Below are 21,118 nucleotides of genomic sequence, written 5' to 3' on the forward strand. Positions count from 1 at the left end.
AGGTACCAGAATCCTGTAGGGTGGTTAATGTTGTGCCTTTATTTAAGAAAAGCTGCAAGGACAAGCCAGGGAACTATAGGCTGGTGAGCCTTGCATCAATGGTGTGAAAGTTACTAGAGAGAATTCTGAGGGACAAGATTTATTTGCATTTGGACACGCAAAGGCTGATTCGGGGTAGTCAGCTTGACTTTGTTTATGGGAGATCATGTCTCACAAATTTGATCAAGTTTTTTTTTGAGAAGTGGCTAAGAGGATTGACAAGGCCATGGTGGTTTTCTACATTGACTTTAGCAAGGCTTTTGGCAAGGTCCCTTTAGAATATATGGGATCCAGAGTGAGAAAGCAAATTGGATACAAAATTGATGGTGGTGGAGGGTTGCTTTTCAGATTGAAGACCTGTAACGAGTAGTTTGCAGCAGGGATTGGTACTGGATCGTTAATTGTTCGTCTCGCATATTAATGATTTGGAAGGGAATGTAGGTGGCATGATAAGTAAGTTCCCAGATGACACCAAGATTGGTGGTGTGATGGACAGTGAAGAAGGTTGTCTAAGGTTGCAACAGGATCTAGATTAACTGGGAAAGTGGGAAAAGGATTGGCTGATGGAATTTAACTCAGACAAATGTGAAGTGATACATTTTGGGCAGTTAAACCAGACCAGGACGTACAGTGAATGGTAGAGCCCTGGGGAGTGTTGTTCATCAGTGAGACCTTGGAGGACAAGTACGTGGTTTCCTGAAAGTGGTGGCACAGGTTGGACAGAGTGGTGAAGAAGGCGTATGGTATGCCTGCCTTCATTGGCTGAGGCACTGAGTATAGGATGTCTTATTACAGTTGTATAAATCTTAAGTTAGGCTGCACTTGAAGTATTATGTGCCATGCTATAGGAAGGATGTGATTAAGCTAGAGAGGGTGCAGAAGAGATTCACAGGAATGTTGTCTGAACGAAAGCTATCGTTATAAGGAGAGATTGGATAGGCTGAGACTGTTTTCCCTAGAGGAAAAGAGGCCGAGGGATGACCTCACAGAGGTTTATAAAATTGAGGGGCAAGTCGTTTTCCCAGGGTAGGGGAGTCTAAAACTAGAGGTCATAGGTTTAAGGTGGAAGGGGAAAGATTTAAAGGAACCTGACTGGCAAGTTTTTCGCACAGAGGGCAAAGACTTCCTTTTTTTATGCTACTTTGTTTTCCATTGCCTTCTAAATTGTTCTTGGCCTTTACCCTAACTTTGTCTTGATTCTGTGTGCCATTCTTTTAGTGCCTTCATACTTCATGCATGCCTTTTTCTTTTTTTCAATTTTATCTTTGTTCCCCATGGTGTTTCATTTTTTTTATGCTGGTTCTTTTATAGTTGAATGTATTTCTTTTGAATTCCGTTGCTCACGTTTAAATATTTCCAAATTCTGTTCTTGTGTTTTGTTCTCTCAAATATAGTTTTATATAATCTGTTACGTTAGTCCTTTACTAATTTAGTCTGAATGTTTCCCAATTGTGTTCTCCTTCCTGCTTGTGTTTTATACTCCCTTGTTCTTTCCTGTTCCCTCAAATATAGCTTCTTTTAATCTGTTACTTTAGTCTTCACTAATTTGGTCTTTTCCTTAAATCCTATTGATTGGTTGGTGTCCTGTTCAGTGGTTCCTTCTAATCCATTAATTTACTCTTTTGTTGGTGTGTTTGCACAAATCTAGCAATTTGTGAACGCTATCACACTATGAATCAGTTTGTTGACATGTCAATTATATTACTATGATCTTACTTGTAGTGCTGTTGTGCTTAATCAGGATTCACTGCTACATACTGCTCTTGGAAATACTAATTGATGAGTACCTAGATGTGCTGCAGTATAATAGTATTCCTTTAGGGTTGTCTTTGTGCTGGTTTGTAGTGCTTTCTCTGAGTCTTTTGTGTTATGATCATACAGTTTCAGAAAAAGATAAATAACATTTAATCTAACTTGCCTAGTTTTCTCTCCAATTCATTGAACTCCAATGTTGTTGAGTCAGCTAGTTCTGTTGCCCACTGTTTAAACATGTACAGTCATCACACCGGTTCACATTGCATATTTTCACCATCATTGCTATTTTGTCAACCTTTCATTGCTCGCAGAGTGTGCTATATCCTCCCCAATAAATCCTAATCCTCCTGTTTGGTAACCTCATAAGCCAACCACAATACACCATGATGGCACACAAACAAGCCACCTATCAGCAAAGTGACATGCACCAAGCCACAATGCAGCACAGATACACAGGTGTAACCAAATTATAAGGAAGTACTTCTCTAAGTTAATGGCAAAACACTGTTTTACACAACCGTTTGTCTTATGCAGGTTAATTGATGTAGCTCGTAAACTAGACAAGGCTGAGCGGGAACCCCTATCCAGGTGTGCTTATTTTTTAAAGAAGCTGCAGCATCCTGGATATGCTGCAGAGACGTATATGAAGATGGGGGACTTGGAGGCTCAGGTCCTGCTGCACGTGGAAACTAGGCACTGGGAGGAGGTGAGAAAGTTTGCCAGCAGGAATGATTACATAAACAACAATAGATTTCCCAACACTGTGTACAGAATTCTTACCACTGTCTAAGTTTGTATTATAGTGAAAGATGTCACGGAGTCGTAGAGAATGGAAACAAGCCCTTTGGCTCGCTGAGTCCATGCCAACCATTAAGCACCCATTTACAATTATCCCTACGCTAATCCCATTTTATCTCCCCACATTCCCATCAACTCCCTCAGGTTCCACACATTAGGGGCAATTTACAGAGACCACTTATCAACTTATTTAACTTATCAACCCACATGTTTTTGGGATGCGGAAGGAAGCTGGAGCACCCCAAGGAGAACGTGCAAACTCCATACAGATAGCACTGGAGGTCAGGATCAAACCCTGGTCATGGGAGCTGAGGCAGCAACTCTACTACCTGCATCGCTGTGCCACCCATGCAAAATGCTAAAATATTGGGGAACCTCTCATTTTGATAGATGCAAATTATGTAAAAGTGTGGGCAGTTCTTTCAAATTCATACCAATAAGATGTTTATCTGAATCCGTCAACTTTGACTGGTCAAACAATTGAAATATCACATACATGCCACAGGGTGGCATTTGAGTTTCAGAAATTTAAGAGAAGAATTGCTCTGACCATGGATACAGTGACATTGTGAAAGGAGTTCAGGAAGATTTACTCTGTTTATCTCGTAAAAGGTGATAGCAAATCTTTGAGCAAGTTACAAAGCACTATAAGGCCGCACAATTCCCCAGTGCAGTGCTCCCTAACTAAGGTAATTTTCCATTCTTGAGTATTGCTTTTCAACTGCTCAGGAACTTGGCTGTTGAGATAAGGCGAAAGATGTCAGTTTTATTTCTTCTACTAAATGGGGGAATTTGTTTATCCTGTAGTCTGTATTACTCAGCTGGGGTGTTCTGGATGGAAAACTGCTGAGTGGCTTTCCACTGTATATTGTTGAGCCACTGAGTATATTGCCTAATGAAAGATCTGCTTCTCATGATCTGGACTTCTTCTATGCAGGCCTTCACTTTGGTAGAAAAACATCCGGAGTTCAAAGACCTTGTGTACGTGCCATATGCACAGTGGCTGGCAGAAAATGATCAGTTTGAAGAAGCCCAAAAAGGTGAGATCAGCTTTGGCCGGGGATGAAATTGGTGCGCACTCTGAGCCTCACCATGATCAGATAACGGAAGAACTCATTTATGTTACTCTCATGAATAACATGGGACAGCACAGTGATGCAGCAATTAAATTCTACTGCCTCACAGCTCCAGGGAATTGGGTTTACTGCTGAGCTTGGATGCAGCCTGTGCCAAGTGCCGGGTGCATTTCCTCCAGATGCTCCAATTTCCTCCCACTTCCCAGAGGTGTACTGGTAGGTTAATTGGCTCTGTTAAATTTTCCCTTTGTGTCGGTTAATAGCTAAAACAATCAAATGGGAGTTGATGGGTCATATGTGAGAGAGAATAATTTGAAGGAATGAGGGGGGAATGGAATAGATGAATCCATTAGGCCAAATGGCCTCCTCCTACGTTGTACGTATAACAATGTAACACAGCTTGGGTGCACATTCAGCAACATTTCTAAGAAAGTCTACTTGCCAAACTATGTTACTTGCCAAAATGTGTTGCTTGCCATGAAGAACAAGAACAACAAATGGCATGTGAAAATTTAAAAAACATTGCAAATGCTGGAACTCTAAAATAAAAGCAGAAGATGTTGAAAATGCGCAGCAGGTCAGGCCATATCTTTGGGAAGAGAAACAGTTAACATTTCAGGTTGAAGACCCTTCATCAGGACTGGGAAGGTGACAAAATCTGGTTAAGCTGGAAACAGGATAGGGGAGGGGGATATCTCTGGTGGGGTAGAACTAGGGTGACCATGGGGATAAAAATATGCCCATGCATAGGATACAACCTGCAGATTTTCTGAGAAACTTTGACCAATGGAGTGGCTAACTAATTTCGTGTTCATTTTCGACAGGGTGAAGCAGAAAGGAGAGTTCAGGAAAAAAAAAACTAGCCAATACCAGAGTAAGAACAAAGGGATATTGTCAGAACAGAACAGGAGAGTGGAAACGGGTGGGGGAGAGGTGGAGAATGGGAGTATAGCGGTAGGGACAGGTGAAGAGCAGGAGGAGGTAGTAGGGATGGGTGGAGAGGAGAGGGAGAGTCAGGGGCAGGTGGAGAAGAGGGGCATTTGGGGCAGGTGGAGAGGATAGGGAGGGGGTCAGGAGCAGGTGGAGAGGAGAGGGGGTGAGGGGTAGGTGGAGAGGGAGTGGGTTGGGTGGGTGGAGAGGAGAGAGAGGGGGTCAGGAGGTTGGAGAAGAGAGGGGGATGAGGGGCAGGTGGGGAGGAAGGGTGGTCGGGCAGAGTGGAGAGGAGAGGGAGGGGGTCGGGCGAGTGGAGCGGAGAGGGAGGGGGTCGGGCAGGTGGAGAGGAGAGGGAGGGGGTCAGGAGCAGGTGGAGGAGAGAGGGAGAAGGGATGTCAATGATTTTCATAGCATAAGGAGTGAGGTGATGGGGTTAGGTTATAAGTAAATATATAATATGCACAACTTTAATAGGTCAAGTAATTAGTTAAATAGTAAAGGATACCCACTAAAACAAAAATCTGAACTGAAAGTGGAAAGTCCAAGAAATAGTCATCTCCTGTCCCTTGGATTTCTATTTTTTTCTTGTACTTTTCTGTTTATTGGTTTCTCTCTTGTTCTCTACATCTCAACCCCTTCGCTTCAGCTTGAAGCTTGTTTCGTCGCTAACTTTCCTCAGATGTGATGAACGGTCATTGATCTGAAGCATAAATGCTGTTTCTGTCTTTGAAACTGCCTGATCTCCTGAGTATTTTGAGCATTCTTTTTATTTAAGAATATGTGCTTATTTGCTTAAATACACCAATTTTAATCAATTAAATAATTGGTTTATTATTGTCATTGGTACTGAGATACAGTGAAAAACTTTATTTTGCGTGCCATCAGTACAGATCATTCCATACATAAGTACATCGAGGAAGTACAAAGGGAAAACAATAATAAAATGTAGAATATTATGTTACAGTTACAGAGAAAGTGCAGGTAGACAAAAAAAGATAAGATTTCTTTATTAGTCACATGTACATCAAAACACACAGTGAAATGCATCTTTTGTGTTGAGTGTTCTGGGGGCAGCCTGTAAGTGTCACCACGCTTCAGGTACCAACATAGCATGCCCACAACTTTCCTAACTCGTACATCTTTGGAATGTAGGAGGAAACTGGAGCATCCGGAGGAAACCCTCGCAGTCATGGGGAGAACGTACAAACTCCTTACACACAGTGGCCGGAATTGAACCCAGGTCGCTGGCGCTGTAATAGCGTTACACTAACTGCTATACTACAGTGCCTGCCCTGTAAGGACACGACAAGGTAGTTTGTGAGATCAAGATTCATCATAAAAGTGGGATAGAAGCTGTCCTTCAGCTTGGTGTGTGTGTTTCCAAGCTTTTGTATCTTCTGCCCAATGGAAGGGGTGGATGGGGTCTTTGATTATGTTGGCTGTGAGAAGTATAGACAGAGTCCATGGAGGGAGGCTGGTTTCCTTGATGAGCTGTGTCCACAACCCTCTGTAGTTTCTTGTGGTCTTGGGCAGAGCAATTGCCATACCAAACCGTGATATATCTGGATAGGTGCACTGATAAAAAATTTCTATGGTGCATTGATAAAAATTGGTGAGGGTTGACGGGGATGTGCCAAATTTCTTTGGCCTTCTGAGGAAGTAGAGGCACTGGTGTGCTTTCTTCGCTGTAGTGTCTAGGTGGTTGGACCAGGACGGGCTATTGGTGACGTTCACTCCTAGGATCATGAAGCTTTCAGCCCTGTCAACCTCAGCACCGTTGATGTAGACAGGAGCATGTGCACTGCCCCCCTTCCTGAAGTCAATGCTCAGCTCTTTTGTTTTGCTGATATTGAGGGAAAGGTCATTGTCATGACACCATGCCACTTGGTTCTTTATCTCCTTCCTGTACTCCATCATGTCATTGTTTGAGATACGCCTCACTACGGTGGTGTCATCTGCAAACTTGTAGATGGATTTAAAGCAGAATCTGGTGTGTCTCTTGGTCCAGCACATCTGCATTGTGTCCACAACTGAATTTGGTGGTGTTGAGCGGGAGTCTTGAGTTTCAGCCATTGTGGTGTATCAGTGGAGGAAGAGTGTTAACTGGACACAGTTCCAGAAAGTAGTCACATCATTTAGGTTTGCATAAATAATTCAAGTGTGATTAATGGTCAGGTTGAGATTGAATCAGGCCTTAAGGAGATCCCAGAGCAGTGCTGGAAGACCATTGATATTTGCTCCTTTCCAACTGATGCTAGGTTCTTGCCATTATGTGGTTGTGGGCAAATGCTGCTGGTGGGTGATGAATGAAGTTCTGCTAAGAGAATTTGAAGAGTAATTCACCCTGGATTGCTATCTGACCATGAACAAAGTGGCATTGAGCTATCAAAAATTAAAAGATTAATTACTAAATTGAAGGAGTGATGTGGGGTATAAGGGATTCAATACAGAAAGAAGAGAAAGAATAAAAGGATTATTTTCAACTTGAGAAGAGGCTGTGACTAACAGGGTGCTACAAGAGTTATGCTGGGACCCCAGTGCTAACAATCTATACCAATCTGTATCCACTTTTCTCCCAGAAATAAGAAAGTGGAATATTTTTGTAAGCTGTCAATACCAGCATATATCAGTGTTCAGAGTGATATTGGCCGCCTTGTATACAAGCCATGGAAAGTTGACGTGAAATTTCAGCAAGCAATTAGGAAACCAAATTTCATAAAAATGCTTGGACCATAAGAGTAAAGAAGGTTAGAGTGAAAGGCAAAGCTGGCAGGAGTAGGGAACCCTGGATGACGAGGAATTTTGAGGCCCTGGCCAGGAGAAAGGTGGCGGCATAGGTCAGATACGGGCAGCTGGGATCAAGTGAATCCCTGAAGGAGTATAGTGGATGCAGGAGTGTACTCAAGAAGGAAATAAGGAGGGCGTAAAGGGAGCATGAGATAGCTTTGGCAGAGGAAATTAAAGAGAATCCAAAGAGATTTTATGAATATTAAGAATAAATAGAGAGAGAATAGGCCCCCTCAAAAGACCCAAGTGGACATCTTTGTGTGGAGCCGCAGGAGATGGGCAAGTGAATATTTCTCCTCTTGTTTTTACTGTGAAAAAAGACAGGAAGACTTTGGAACTAGGAAAGTTAATAGGGAGGTCTTAGGGACAGTAGAGGAGTGCAGGATGTCTCAAAATTTATGAAGGTAGACAAATCTCTAGGGCCTTACCAGGTATATCCAATAACACTGTGGGAGGCCTGAGAAGAAATTGCGGGAGCTGTGGCTGAGATATTTGTGTCACCATTAGCCACAGGTGAGGTACCAGTAGACTGGAGGGTAGCAAATATTGTGCCTTTATTTAAGAAGGGCTGAAAAGAAAAACCTGGAAACTATAGACCAGTAAGCCCAACATCTGTGGTAGGTAAGTACTGGAGAGGATTCTGAGGGATAAGATGCATCTGGAAATACAGGGTTGGGGTAGACAGCACTTCTTTGTGTGTAGGGGATCATGTCTTATGAACTTGATTGAGTTTTTGGATGACGTGATCAAGAAGGTTGATGAGGGCACGGCAATAGACATGGTCTACATGGACTTCATTGAGGCCCAGGCCCATGATAGGCTGCTCTGGAAGGTTAGATTGCATGGAATCCAAGGAGAGCTGGTTAATTGAATACACAATTGGTGATGGTAGGAAGCAGAAGGTGACGATGGAAGGTTGTTTCTCAGACTGAAGGCCCATGACTAGTTGTGTGCCTTAGGTCAGTGCTGGACCCAATGTTGTTTGTCATCTATATCAACTATTTGGATAGGAATGTACAAGACATGATTAGTAAATTTGCAAATGACACTAAAATGGGTGGTACAGTGGCCAGTGAAAGTTAGTGAAATTTACAGAGGCACCTTGATCAACTGAGTAAGTCAGCTGGGGACTGTTGTAGGACAGGGGGACCTTGGAGTTCAGGTACATGGTTCCCTGAATGTGGAGTCATAGGTAGACAGGGTGGTGAAGAAGGATTTTCGCACACTGGCATTGAGTATAAAAGTTGGGAGATCACGGTGCGATTGTACAAGACGCTGGTGAGGCCGCACTTGGAGTATTGTGTTCAATTTTGGTCACCCTGTTACGGGAAAGAAATTAGTAAACTGGAAAGAGTGCAGAAAAGATTTACAAGGATGTTGCCAGGACTTGAGGGACTGAGTTGTAGGAAGAGGTTGGACAGGCTAGGACTTTATTCCTTGGAGCATAGGAGACCAAGAGGTGATCTTATAGAGGTGTATAAAATCATGATAGGGTGAATACACTTAGTCTTTCTCCCAGGTTTGGAGAATCAATGGCTGGTTGAGTGGTGTCACAACAACAGCCTCGCACTCAACGTCAGCAAGACCAAGGAACTGACTGTGGACTTCAGGAAGGGGAAGTCGGGAGAACATGCACTAGTCCTCACTGGGGGGTCAGCAGTGGAAAGGGTGAGCAGCTTCAAGTTCCTGGGCATCAACATCTCAGAGGATTTATCCTTGGCCCAACATGTTGACTTAGTCACAAAGAAGGCATGCCAGTGGCTTTACTTTGTTGGGAGTTTGAGGAGATTTGGTATGTCACCAAAGACTCTCTCAAATTTTTATAGATGTACGGTGGAGAGCATCCTATCTGGTTGCATCATAGCCTGTTATGGAGCCTCAAATGCACAGGATTGCAAGAGGCTGCAGAGGGTTATAGACTCATCACGGACACAACCCTTCCCACCATAGAGGACATCTTCAAGAGGCGTAACTCAAGAAGGTGGCATCTATCATTAAGGACCCTCACCATCCGGGACATGCCTTCTTCTCGTTACTACCATCAGGGAGGAGGTACAGGAGCCTGAAGACAGAAACTCAACGATTCATGATCATCTTCTTCCCCTCCGCCATCAGATTTCTGAAAGACCCATGAACACTACCACATCATTCCTTTTTAGGCACTGTTTATTTATTTTTGTAATTTATAGATTTTTGTGTCTTTGCACTGTACTCCTGCCGCAAAACAACAAATTTCACGTCATGTCAGTGATAATAATTCTGATTCTGAGAGGGCATAGGTTTAAGGTGAGAGGGAAAGATTTAATGGGGACTTGAGAGGTAACTTTTTTAGGGTAGTATGTATGTGGAACGAGCTGCCAGTTGTTGAGGCTGGTACAATAACGTATTAAAAGACAGTTGGACAGGTACACGGATAGGAAGGTTTAGATGGGCCAAATGCTGGCAAATGGGACCAGCTTGGATGGGCATGTTGGTCAGCATGGACCAGTTGGGCCAAAGTGTCTGTTTCTGTGCTAACTGACTCTATCACTCTATGACTCTAATTCTTATTGAAAATATATAGATTTGGTGAGATCACTTCTGGAGTACTATTTTGGTTTCTATATCCAAGTAAATGTAAGCTTAGAAGGAAAGTAGCAAATGTTCACTAGACTGATTTCACCAGATGAGGTGATTTGCAGACAAACTTAGTCAAATAAAGTTATATTCCATAGACTTCATATTTCTCAGGGTAGAACCAAAGGCCAGGCTGTCTGGAAAGAGTCAGGAATGTTAAACTAAAATGGATGGGGAAAATTTTCTTCATTTGGTATTGTTAATCTTGGGAATGTTTGGTCATTGAGTTTACTCAAGACAGGTCAGCAGATTTTTGGACACCAAGGGAATCAACAGATATAGGGATATTATGGGAAGTTGGAGGAAGCGACAACTTCAAACATGATCTTACTAATGTAAATAGGTACATTCATTAAAAGTAACTTGTGAGTAGGATCTTGCCCACAATGTCAGAGCAGGTTCAAATAGATAAAAGGTCAACTCTTGCTCCTATTTATATTCTGATAGATTTCTGAAGCTTTGATTTATTGTGATGTTTTTGGATTCTTTGCTCTTCCTCCCAGCATTTCACAAAGCCGGTCAGCAAGATGAGGCAGTTAAAGTTCTGGAACAATTGACCCACAATGCAGTTCTGGAAAGCCGGTTCAACGATGCAGCCTATTATTATTGGATGTTGTCTATGCAGTGCCTAGATATAGCTCGAGGTAAGCTTGTTTTTGTCATTGGGTCTTGTCTGTGCAATGCCCTGATAGTTTATAGATCCTAAATCCTGATAATTTGGAAGTAAGTTTGAACAATTGAATTTGTTTTAAGTTATTTATGAATAGTATAATTCCTAAAAACCATCATAATGTATTTAACAGAAAAGAAGGAAAAGCAACTCGAGATGCTTAAAAAGTTTCACCATTTCCAGAATCTAGCAGAACTCTACCATGCATATCACTCAATCCAGAGATATACGGTAAGAAGTGGTTGAAGATACATTTCATAACTGAAGCTCAATGTCCATGTAATCTGCAGTTTTGAAGTAAATCTTATTATTGATCTGCATTTGGCCTTGATTTATGTTTATAATGTCACTTCTAAAGTGATAGGAAGAATAGTATGGTACAACTTGTATTGCCATATAATGGGTCTAGTGCTGGCAAAGCAGTTAAAATACCAGGCTAGTAATCAGATGTGGGAAGAAGGATTCAAAGACCTGAGTGTATATTTCATCACTGCATTTGTGGAATTTAAAGTGAATTAATAATTTGGAAAAACAACATTTAGCCTTAGTTATAATGATTGCAAAGCTATTGAATTGTCATAAAGATTATCTGATTCACTAATGCCTTTCAGGGAGAAAACCTGACATCCTTACCTGGTCTGGTTTGTATGTGACCACAGACCCCACACTATTTGGTTTGCTCTTAAATGTCATCTGAATTGGCTGAGAAAGCCGCTCAGCTCAACCGTTATTGTTACGTTTAAACAGAGAAAGAATAAAACTGGATGGACATCCTGGCATCAGCCTGGGCACTGGATCTGGATGTGCCAAAGTTACTTCCAGCACAGTCAGCTTTGCAAAGTGCTCCTCACAAACATCAGGGGAATGGTGTCAAAGTTGGCAACGACTCAAGCAACATAGTCATATTCACAGGATTTACAGGCAATGTGCCAGACACCTCTATCACGATTCTGGGTATGTCCTGTTCCACTGGCAGGACAGACCCACCAGAGTTGGTGGCACACTGAGATACAGGTAGGAAGCAGTAGCACTTGGGGTCCTCAACGTTGTCTCCAAACCCTATGATATCAGGTCAAATAAGCGTAAGTAAATTTCCTCCCTGTTTACTGCCTGCCTCTCAAGTTAAACCTCTTGTTCTTGATACCCCTACCATGGGGAAAAACATTCTGAGTACACTATCTATACCTCTCCTTGTCATATATACTTTAGTCAGTCTCCTTCACTGCAGGGAAAAACAAGCCCAGTCTATCCAATCTCTCTCCATAACTAAAGTCATAGAGTCATAGGAAACAGCACAGAAACAGGCCCTTTGGCCTAACTCATCCATGCTAATCATGGTGCCCACCAAACTAATCCCATTTGCCTGCATTTTGCCCATATCTCTCTAAACCCCTCCTATCCATGTACTTAACCAAATGTCTTTTGAATGTTGTTATTGTACCTGTCTCAACCATTTTCTCTGGCAGTTCATTTATGTACGCACCACTCTCTGCGTGAAGAATTTGCCCCTCAAGTCCCTTTTAAATCTATTGCCTCTCACCTTAAACCTATGCCCTCTAGTTTTGAGTTTCTCTTCCCTGGGAAAGAGACCATGTGCATTCACTCTGTCTATACCCCTCATGGTTTAATACAATCTCCTATGCTCCAAGGAATAAAGTTCTATCCTGCCCAACCTCTCTCTATAACTCAGGCCCTTGAGTCCAGGTGACATCTTGATGAATCTCCTCTTAAAATTTAAATTTTTTAAATTTTATTTACAGCGTGGTAACAGGCCCTTCCGGCCCAACGAGTCCACGCCGCCCATTTTAAACCCAAATAAACCTACCCGTATGTCTTTGCAATGTGGGAGGAAACCGGAGCACCCGGAGGAAACCCACACAGACACGGGAGAATGTACAAACTCCTGACAGACAGCGACGGGAATCGAACCCCGATCGCTGGCGCTGTAATAGCGTCGCGCTAACCGCTATGCTACCGTGCCGCCCTCTCTCCAGCATCATTCTGATAGTGTGGTGACCAGAACTGCACACAGAACACTAAGTGCTGTTGAACCAGTGTTTAGTAAAGTTTCAACATAGTTTTCCAACTTTTTATTCTATGCTCCAATTCATTAAGCCAAGCAACTGATATGCCTTCTTCACTACCCTATTCTGTCATATCACAAAAATGGACAGGGTGGTAAAGAAAGCCTAGGGCATATTTGCCTTCATCGGTTGGAACACTGAGTATAAAAGTTGGGAAGTCATATTGCAGCTATATAAAACTTTGGTTAGGTCACATTTGGAGTTATGTGTGCAGATCTAGTCGCCACGGTACAGGAAGGATATGGAAGCTATGGAGAGGGTGCAGAAAGCATTAACTATAAGGAGAGGTTGTGCAAACTTGGATTATTTTCTCTGGAGTATCAGAGGCTGAGGGACAACCTGACAGAAATATATAAAATTATCAGAGACATAGATGGGTAGATAGTCAGTCTTTTTCCCAGGATGTCAAGTACAAGAGGGCATAGCTTTGAGAGAGGGGAAGGTTTAAAGGAGATTTGCGAGGCAAGTTGGCAAGTTTTTTTTACACAGGGATGGTAGGTGCTGGGGACGTGTTGGAAGCAGATATGATAGTAACGTTAAAGAGGCAGTTAGACAGACACATGAATAGACAGGGAATGGAGAGATGTGGACCATACAGTATGCAGACAGATGGGATAGTTTGATTGGCATCATGGTCAGCGTTCAAATTATCAAATTACTGATACTAACAGCTCTTCAAGTTCTAATTTGAGATGATTGCTTATTTGCTGTCTTGGACAAATGTGCTATATGAAGTAATAAGCATAAATAAACCTGGATTCTGTGCTCTGCAGGGCTTCATTTTTGCGTATGCAGTTATTAGTGATTATAAGTACAATTTTGATACCAGTGCTTTGAAAGGTTAAATCAGTTATTTGCTTAGAGCAACATAAATATTTATGTATTCGGCACTAGTCTGTTTCCTTCTGGGAGGAATGAAGTGTGTGTGACACCTCCTTCAAATTAATTCTCATGTAATTAGCCGGGCTAAATTTGACAACACATTAAGTGCACTTCATTGATTTAAATCTCACTTTATTGTGGTTCAATTTTCGATAATTTTTTTTTTCACTTCTAAATGGCCATCTTAAGGAAGGAGAGAATAAGTAGCAACAGTGAATCAGAACATAACTCTGAAATTATCATCTTGTTATCTTTGTTGCAGGATGAACCTTTCAGTTCCCATTTACCTGAAGCACTTTTCAACATCTCACGGTTTTTACTACATAGCCTCACTAAAGAAACTCCTTTGGGCATCTCCAAAGTGTATCCTTTTGTCATCTGAGCTGTTTCCTGCAACAATAGCTTATGATAGATTGCACTGGTTATTTGGTTACATCCATTCACATTTTGATGCTGCTATGATCAGTACAGGAATGATGATAAAGGCAAGACTAACACTGATTTACTTGCCATGTAGTTAATTGTGCCTATTGTGCATTATCTATGCTCCACTGGTAGAACTGCACTGGTAGAAACAAGTACATAATTTCACTGAACATCCTTAAAGTCTGCAAAGTCTCCTTCTTGCACTTTAGCCTCGGGATTCTTTGATGTGCTCTGCAGAGCCATAAGTTGTTGGAAATATTCAGCAGATCAGGCAGATTCTGTGAAATGAGAAAGACAGTTTAACATTTCAGGTTGATGACCTTTCATCACAACAGTGAAAAGCTGTAAATGAAACCAGTTTTGTTGCAGAGAAAGGGGAAAGTCTGTGGAAGGGTGGAGACTAGGGGAGATTGAATAAAACAAGTGAAATAATAGCTTGCTTTCTCTTCCTGAAGATGCTGCCTTGCGCGCTGAATATTTCCAGCATCCATGACTTATTGCTTCTCGACCATTCGTTAAGTGTCTGCTTGACATTGCTTGATCATAATTGGACTCAAATGCACATGTGTGGTGGGGAATGGTCAAAGGGAGGATCACTAACCTCAAGAGAACCAGATTTGAATTGCACGATGTAAATAGGTCTTGAAGTGATACCTTGAAATTCTAAAATCATAATTTGGCATAACTCAGCTGCCACTCCCTGGGGTGATTTAGAAGTTAAACATTTTCAAGTTGATAGGAGCCTTCATCTCTACAGGCAGTGCAACCCAGGCCTTTTAAGCAGGGCTCGAGCTTTGCCTACAGGAGGTGATAGATTTCTGTCACAGTTCTGGAGCAGAGGGACCTATTCAAAATGGATAGATTGCATCCCGACAGGACTGGCACCAGTGACTGAGTGCCAAGGTTCACAGGTGTGAGTGGGGAGGGTTGAAATGGAATTGCCACAGGAATGGGAACCAACGTATTGGTACGAAAGAAAAATAGGTGCACAAATTTGTGGGAAAGTTGGATAGTAATAGAGAAGGGGAAAGTATGTTATTGATGGGAGCAAACTAAGGGAAACTATGTGCAAAACAAATATTTCTGTAACTTTAGATTTGTTCCTCTATCACCCACTCACAATTCAGTGGCCTATGGAATTCCCCCAGAGGTGTGATAGCTCCCTTCTCACTTCTTCACTCCCTTTGCCGTCTACAGTCAAGGATATTCCTGCTCTGTCCCGTGGGAAAATATCATCCTTAATTAGTACTCTCACCCCATTTTTTTCCTTTCCTATCTTTACTGAACACATTCAGAACAGTCCTGTCCTATTTCAATACAACTACATCATAATATCTCATTTTTACTTGCAGCACACCAACATTATTCATCTCCCTATGTGTGTCTGCATACATATTTTAACACTTAACATTTAATTGTTTAGGGGAGTTCAATCACAACTGTTAGATTAAAGAGCATAGGAGGTTCTGAAATGTGTTCAGCTGACCTTTGATTAATATATCTCCAATTCAACAAGGAAGGCATTTTTGGATCTAGTTCGGGGTATTTTGGTGGATCAGGAAATTCATCAGGATATTGCCTGGATAGGAGGACTATAGTTATGAAGCGAGATTGGAATGGCTGAGCTTATTTTCCCTGGAGTGAAGGAGGCTGACTGGTAACCTGATAGAAGTGTATAAGAATATAAGAGGCACAGATAGGGTAGATAGTCAGAATCTTCTACTCTTTGTAGGGGTATCAAAAACAAGAGGATATAAGTTTAAGGGCAAGATTTTTTACATAGAGTGGCTGATATCTGGAATATGCTGCCAGAGGATGTGATGGGATCGGATACAATCACTACGTTTAGGAGACATTTAGGCAGGCGCTTGAATAGGCAAGACTAATGGGGAAAATGGGATTAGTATAGATGGGCAAAAAGGTCGGCATGTGGTGGGTTGAAGGGCCTGTTTCTGGACAACTCTATGACTCCATAAGGTCTAGATTGATAGAAGGGTAAGGAGAAATCTAAAACAGAACATAAAGTGAAGGAGGGTTAACTTCAGTGAGATGAGAGGAGACCTGTCCAGGCAAGAGTGAAACCAGATGTTGTAGATAAAACTGCAGTGAAACAATGGGTGAGCCTTTAAATGATGGATATTTTAGTTTCAAGTCGGGTATATTACCACACGGGTGAAAAGAAAGGGAGCCAAAGCCAGAGTGTTCTTGGATGACAAAGGTGATAGAAAAGATGATAGCAAATGGGAAGAATGTCAGGTGAATAACTGCAGTGAGAACCAAGCTAAATATGGTAAACTGAAAAAAGGTGAAAAGGAAAAACAAACTGTATAAGAAGTAGGTGATGGTTATAATTAAAAGATTTCCAGAAGTTTTCTGTAGACATTTTCTGTAGTAAGTAGGTGGTAAGAAGAAGGGTTGAGTGACTTAAAGATGGTGATTTGTGCACTGAGGCTTGAGTACTGAATCCTTGTACTAGTCTACCAATGAAGAAAATTCTACCAAAGGTTTAGTGTAAGGTAGTAGTAGGGATAACAGATGAGGTGAAAAATGATAAGGAGTCTGTAGTGGGAAGGCTTAAACAAGCAGATCACCATGTCCTAATAGGATGCATCCTAGGTTGTTGAGTGGGTGGAAATTGGCAGAGGGCTTGCCATAATCTTTCAATACTCCCCAGTTGCAGGTGAGGTGTCCAAGGACTGGAAAATGGCAAATGCAGCACCCCTTTTTCCCCAAAAGGCATGTAAAAACCTACCAGGTGACTGCAGGCTAGTCCTTAGAGTCATACGGCATGGAAACAGGCCCTCAGCCCAACTCCTTCATGCTGACTGTGTTGCCCAGAGAGCTAGTCCCATCTGCCCACATTTGGCCCATAGCCCTCTAAGCCTCTCCTATCCGTGTACTTATCTAGATGGCTTTTAAATGTTGTTAATGTGCCTGCCTCAACTACTATGGCAGCTCATTCCAAATGTGCACTGCCCTTTGTGTGAGGAAGCTGCCCCTGATGTCCCGTTTAAATCTCTGACCTCTGATCTTAAACCTATGCCCTCTTGTTTTTTGCACCCCACTTCATGGGATAAAGACTGCTTTCACCCTGTCTTGACCCTCAGTCTCCTAGATTCCAGTGAATTAAGTCCTAGTTTAAGTCCTAATTTCTCCTTGTAACTCAGGCTCCCCAACTCCAAGCAACATCCTGTTACCTGGACTTGGGGTACTCCGTTAATCAGTTACCCCAACCTGATTTGTCGGGAAGGTTTTAGAAACTGTGATCGGGAAGAACATTGGTGGGAACTTGGAAAAGTTTGAGTTGATGAAGGAGAGACAGCGTAAAGTTGTTACAAGCAAATCAGGTTAGATTAACATGATTGAATTTTTAAATGAGGTCATGACAAGTTTGCTAAAAGAAATGCAGGCAATGTCATCTGCAAAGATTTTCAAAAGGAGTTTGTTTAAGTCCCACATAAGCAGCTGAGTAGCAAAACTAATTCTCGTCAGTAGCAGCATGGGTAGGAAATTGGATTAAAGAGAGAAAGCAGAGAGTAATGACATGCAGTTTTTTTTTCCCCTAGTGCTAGGACTACTGCTTTATATATGTGTGTGGAAGATGAAATTTCCAAGTTTGCAGATGACATGAAGCTTGGAAGTGTGGTGATGAAAAAGTAGGTGACTTGATTTTAGTGCAAAGCATATAGCAAGTCTTCAAATGGATATGGACAGTTGGCAAAATTGGCGTAGAGATGATAGATGCATATTAATTCAGGCAAGTCTGATGTACAGCTGAACACAATTTTGTTTATGCACAACATTCTTTCACATGCAGTTCTGCAGCATCTGTTAACATTCAGTAATCAAGGTCAGAATTGCAAGCTGATTTTTGCCACTTAAGTTAATTTGAGTATTCTGGTCATAATAGCCAACTCAGCACTGACTAGAAATCGTGACCTTTTGTAAGGCTTTGTGCTGTTCTAGGTGGTACCTTCATTAGTCTGTTCAATCAACCTCACCCTTACAGATGGAAAGCAACCAATGATATTAGTAATCCAGTCTCAGATGCCATGTTAAATGAGAGAGCAGCAAAATTTGATATTGGACTTTGTGCTTTCATATATAATGAATTTAAGAACAGAAAAATTACTGTTACCTTTTTATTCCTTAACTATTACAAGTAATACTTTATTTGCTCTCGCCAAGCAAAGTAAAGCCCTGGGTGCATACAAATTGGCTCGACACGCTTACGACAAATTGCAGGGCCTGCGCATTCCTGCCAGGTTCCAGGAGTCCATTGAGCTGGGCAGCCTGACAATTCGATCCAAGCCATTCCATGACAGTGAGGTGAGGTGCCCTATCAGCTGCTGGCTGAAATGCAGCATGATTAAAATAAGGTCTTTGTTTTGTGTTTTCTTTGTTACAAGGGAAAATTAATGCCATAAAATTTGGAGTGAAGTGTTGTGAACTTTACAGTCACCCAAAAAGATTTTACATAGTTATGCCTTAAGTATATTTACATACAGCTTCCAAGTCACTTCGCTTCTGCATTATGCCATAGTAAAATGTCTTGAGAGGCTGTTGGAAGAAATGCAGAGGCTTTATTAGACCAATAACTGGAATGAGAAGGTTGTCTTATGAGGAAAGATTGGACGGGCTAGGTTTGTATCTACTGGGATTTAGAAGAATGTAAGGGTACTTGCTAAAACATAAGACGTCTTGACAGAGTGGATGTGGAGAGGAAGTTTCTTGTGGAAGAATCTAGAACTAGGGGTTACAATTTTAAAAATAAGTGCTTATCCATTTAAAACAGAGCTGAGGCGAATAAATATTTTTGCAAGGGGTAAAGGTTACCATGGGTCGAGGGGGATGTGCAGTTGAGATAACAGCTATGATCTTACTGAATGGAGCTGTCTCAAAGGGCCATGTGGTCGACTCCTGCTCTTAATTAATGCATCTGTACACATGCTTGATGTTTGGAGATAACCTGGATTTGGGTGTACAGGTCAGTTTCAAAATTTGAAATGACTCAAAGCTTAAAACAGCAAGTGGATCCCAAAAGGTATAGAAAATGTGGTGAAATGGGAAACACATGGCAGAAGAAATTTAAACCTGTGGACATATTTTGAATTCTATTTTGGCAAGAAAAATTAAATGATGCAATAAACTAAATGATGTAATTTTAAAAGGGGTGCACAAGCCTTTGGAGGTAGCAGTTGAGAAGGCTGTTAAAAGAATCTTGATCTTTGGTTTTATAAAGAGTTGCTTGTAATACAAATGCATTGGGAGTTGTGCTTAAACCTTACTTAGACCCCAGCATGAGGATTATGGCCAATTATGGTCCACCCCATTTTGGGAACAATATCAAAATCTTAAAGTGCAGAAGTTGTAAATTAGAAGATATGAAGGAGGATCAATCTGGCAAAATAGGCTGTTGCCCTTAGAGATTTGATCAATGTGTTTAAAACCTGAAAGGGCTTTGATAAAATAAATAAGGATAAATACTTGTTTCAGTGGATTGGTAAGCACACATTAATGGGGATTGGCAACAGAATCACAGACGTTGTGACTAGTAATTTGTTATCATTCCAAATGTTGTGATAACTAGATTTAAAAAGGGAGTTGATAATTACTTAACTAAAAAAGGAAAAATAACTGCTAGGCAGTGAGTGGAGCTCACTGTGACCACATAGGTTTTCTCCGTGCATTCTAGTTTCCTCCCACATCCAAAGATGTGCAGTTTTAGTGGTTAGTTGACTACTGTAAGTTATCCCTGGTGTGAATGTTAGAACCTGGGGGAAGTTAATGGGATTGAGGGAGACCATAACGGGATTACTGCGAACAGATACTTGATGATTGGTGTGGATTCAGTGAGCCAAAGTTCCTGATTCCATGCTCTATAACTCTATGGAATAAAGAAAGAGCAGGTGAGTAGGACTATAGAGGCATCTGGGTCAAAAGACCTTTGTACTGTAGTGTGTGTGACTCTATGAAACATTTTCCTGTAAGTACCGTGAAGTATTAAATAGTAGCATTACAAATACATGAATTCTTTTAAGCAGAATAAATAATTCCAATAAACAAATTATAACACGGGTCACAATGTTATCTTGGTTTGGTTAAATTTGGTGCTCCCACACCATCAGCTAAGAGGTTTCCTTATCCAATCAAAGTCCTATCTTTGACTGGATCAGAGATACAGTGGCATGCAAAAGTTTGGGCACCCTTGGTCAAAATTTCTGTTACTGTGAATAGCTGAGCAAGTAAAAGATGACCTGATTTCCAAAAGGCATAAAGTTAAAGATGACACACTTCTTTAATATTTTAAGCATGATTACTTTTTTATTTCCATCTTTTACAGTTTCAAAATAACAAAAAAGGAAAAGGGCCCGAAGCAAAAGTTTGGGCACCCTGCATGGTCAGTACTTAGTAACACCCCCTTTGGCAAGAATCACGGCTTGTAAACGCTTTCTGTAGCCAGCTAAGAGTCTTTCAATTCTTGTTTGGGGGATTTTTGCCTATTCTTCCTTGCAAAAGGCTTCTAGTTCTGTGAGATTCTTGTGCCGTTTTGCATGCACTGCTCTTTTGAGGTCTATCCACAGATTTTTGATGACGTTTAGGTCAGGGGACTGTGAGGGCCATGGCAAAACCTTCAGTTTGTGCCTCTTGAGGTAGTCCGTTGTGGATTTTGAGGTGTTTAGGATCGTTATCCTGTTGTAGAAGCCATCCTCTTTTCATCTTCAGCTTTTTTTTAACAGACGGTGTGATGTTTGCTTCCAGAATTTGCTGGTGTTAAATTGGATTCATTCTTCCCTCTCCCAGTGAAATGTTCCCCATGCCACTGGCTGCAACACAAGCCCAAAGCACGATCGATCCACCCCCGTGCTTAACAGTTAGAGAGGTGTTCTTTGCATGAAATTCTGCACCCTTTTTTCTCCAAACATACCTTTGCTCATAGTGGCCAAAAAGTTCTATTTTAACTTCATCAGTCCACAGGACTTGTTTCCAAAATGCATCAGGCTTGTTTAGATGTTCCTTTGCAAACTTCTGACGCTGAATTTTCTGGTGAG

At 41.6% G+C, this 21,118-nt stretch overlaps 1 protein-coding gene across 3 annotated transcripts in view; it reads left to right on the forward strand.

The window, feature by feature from the left end:
- The window catches only part of ift122 (intraflagellar transport 122 homolog (Chlamydomonas)), a 163,510-nt gene that overhangs the window by 113,187 nt on the left and 29,205 nt on the right, over positions 1–21,118 (forward strand). For all 3 annotated transcript variants that reach the window (XM_052017942.1, XM_052017940.1, XM_052017941.1), the window contains 6 exons: positions 2,329–2,500; positions 3,530–3,632; positions 10,508–10,648; positions 10,808–10,905; positions 13,903–14,003; positions 18,230–18,395. In XM_052017942.1, coding sequence (XP_051873902.1) covers positions 2,329–2,500; positions 3,530–3,632; positions 10,508–10,648; positions 10,808–10,905; positions 13,903–14,003; positions 18,230–18,395 — 781 coding nt within the window. The remainder of the gene's footprint in view (positions 1–2,328; positions 2,501–3,529; positions 3,633–10,507; positions 10,649–10,807; positions 10,906–13,902; positions 14,004–18,229; positions 18,396–21,118) is intronic.

Source organism: Pristis pectinata, chromosome 6, assembly GCF_009764475.1.
Source record: "Pristis pectinata isolate sPriPec2 chromosome 6, sPriPec2.1.pri, whole genome shotgun sequence".
Lineage (NCBI taxonomy): Eukaryota > Metazoa > Chordata > Chondrichthyes > Rhinopristiformes > Pristidae > Pristis > Pristis pectinata.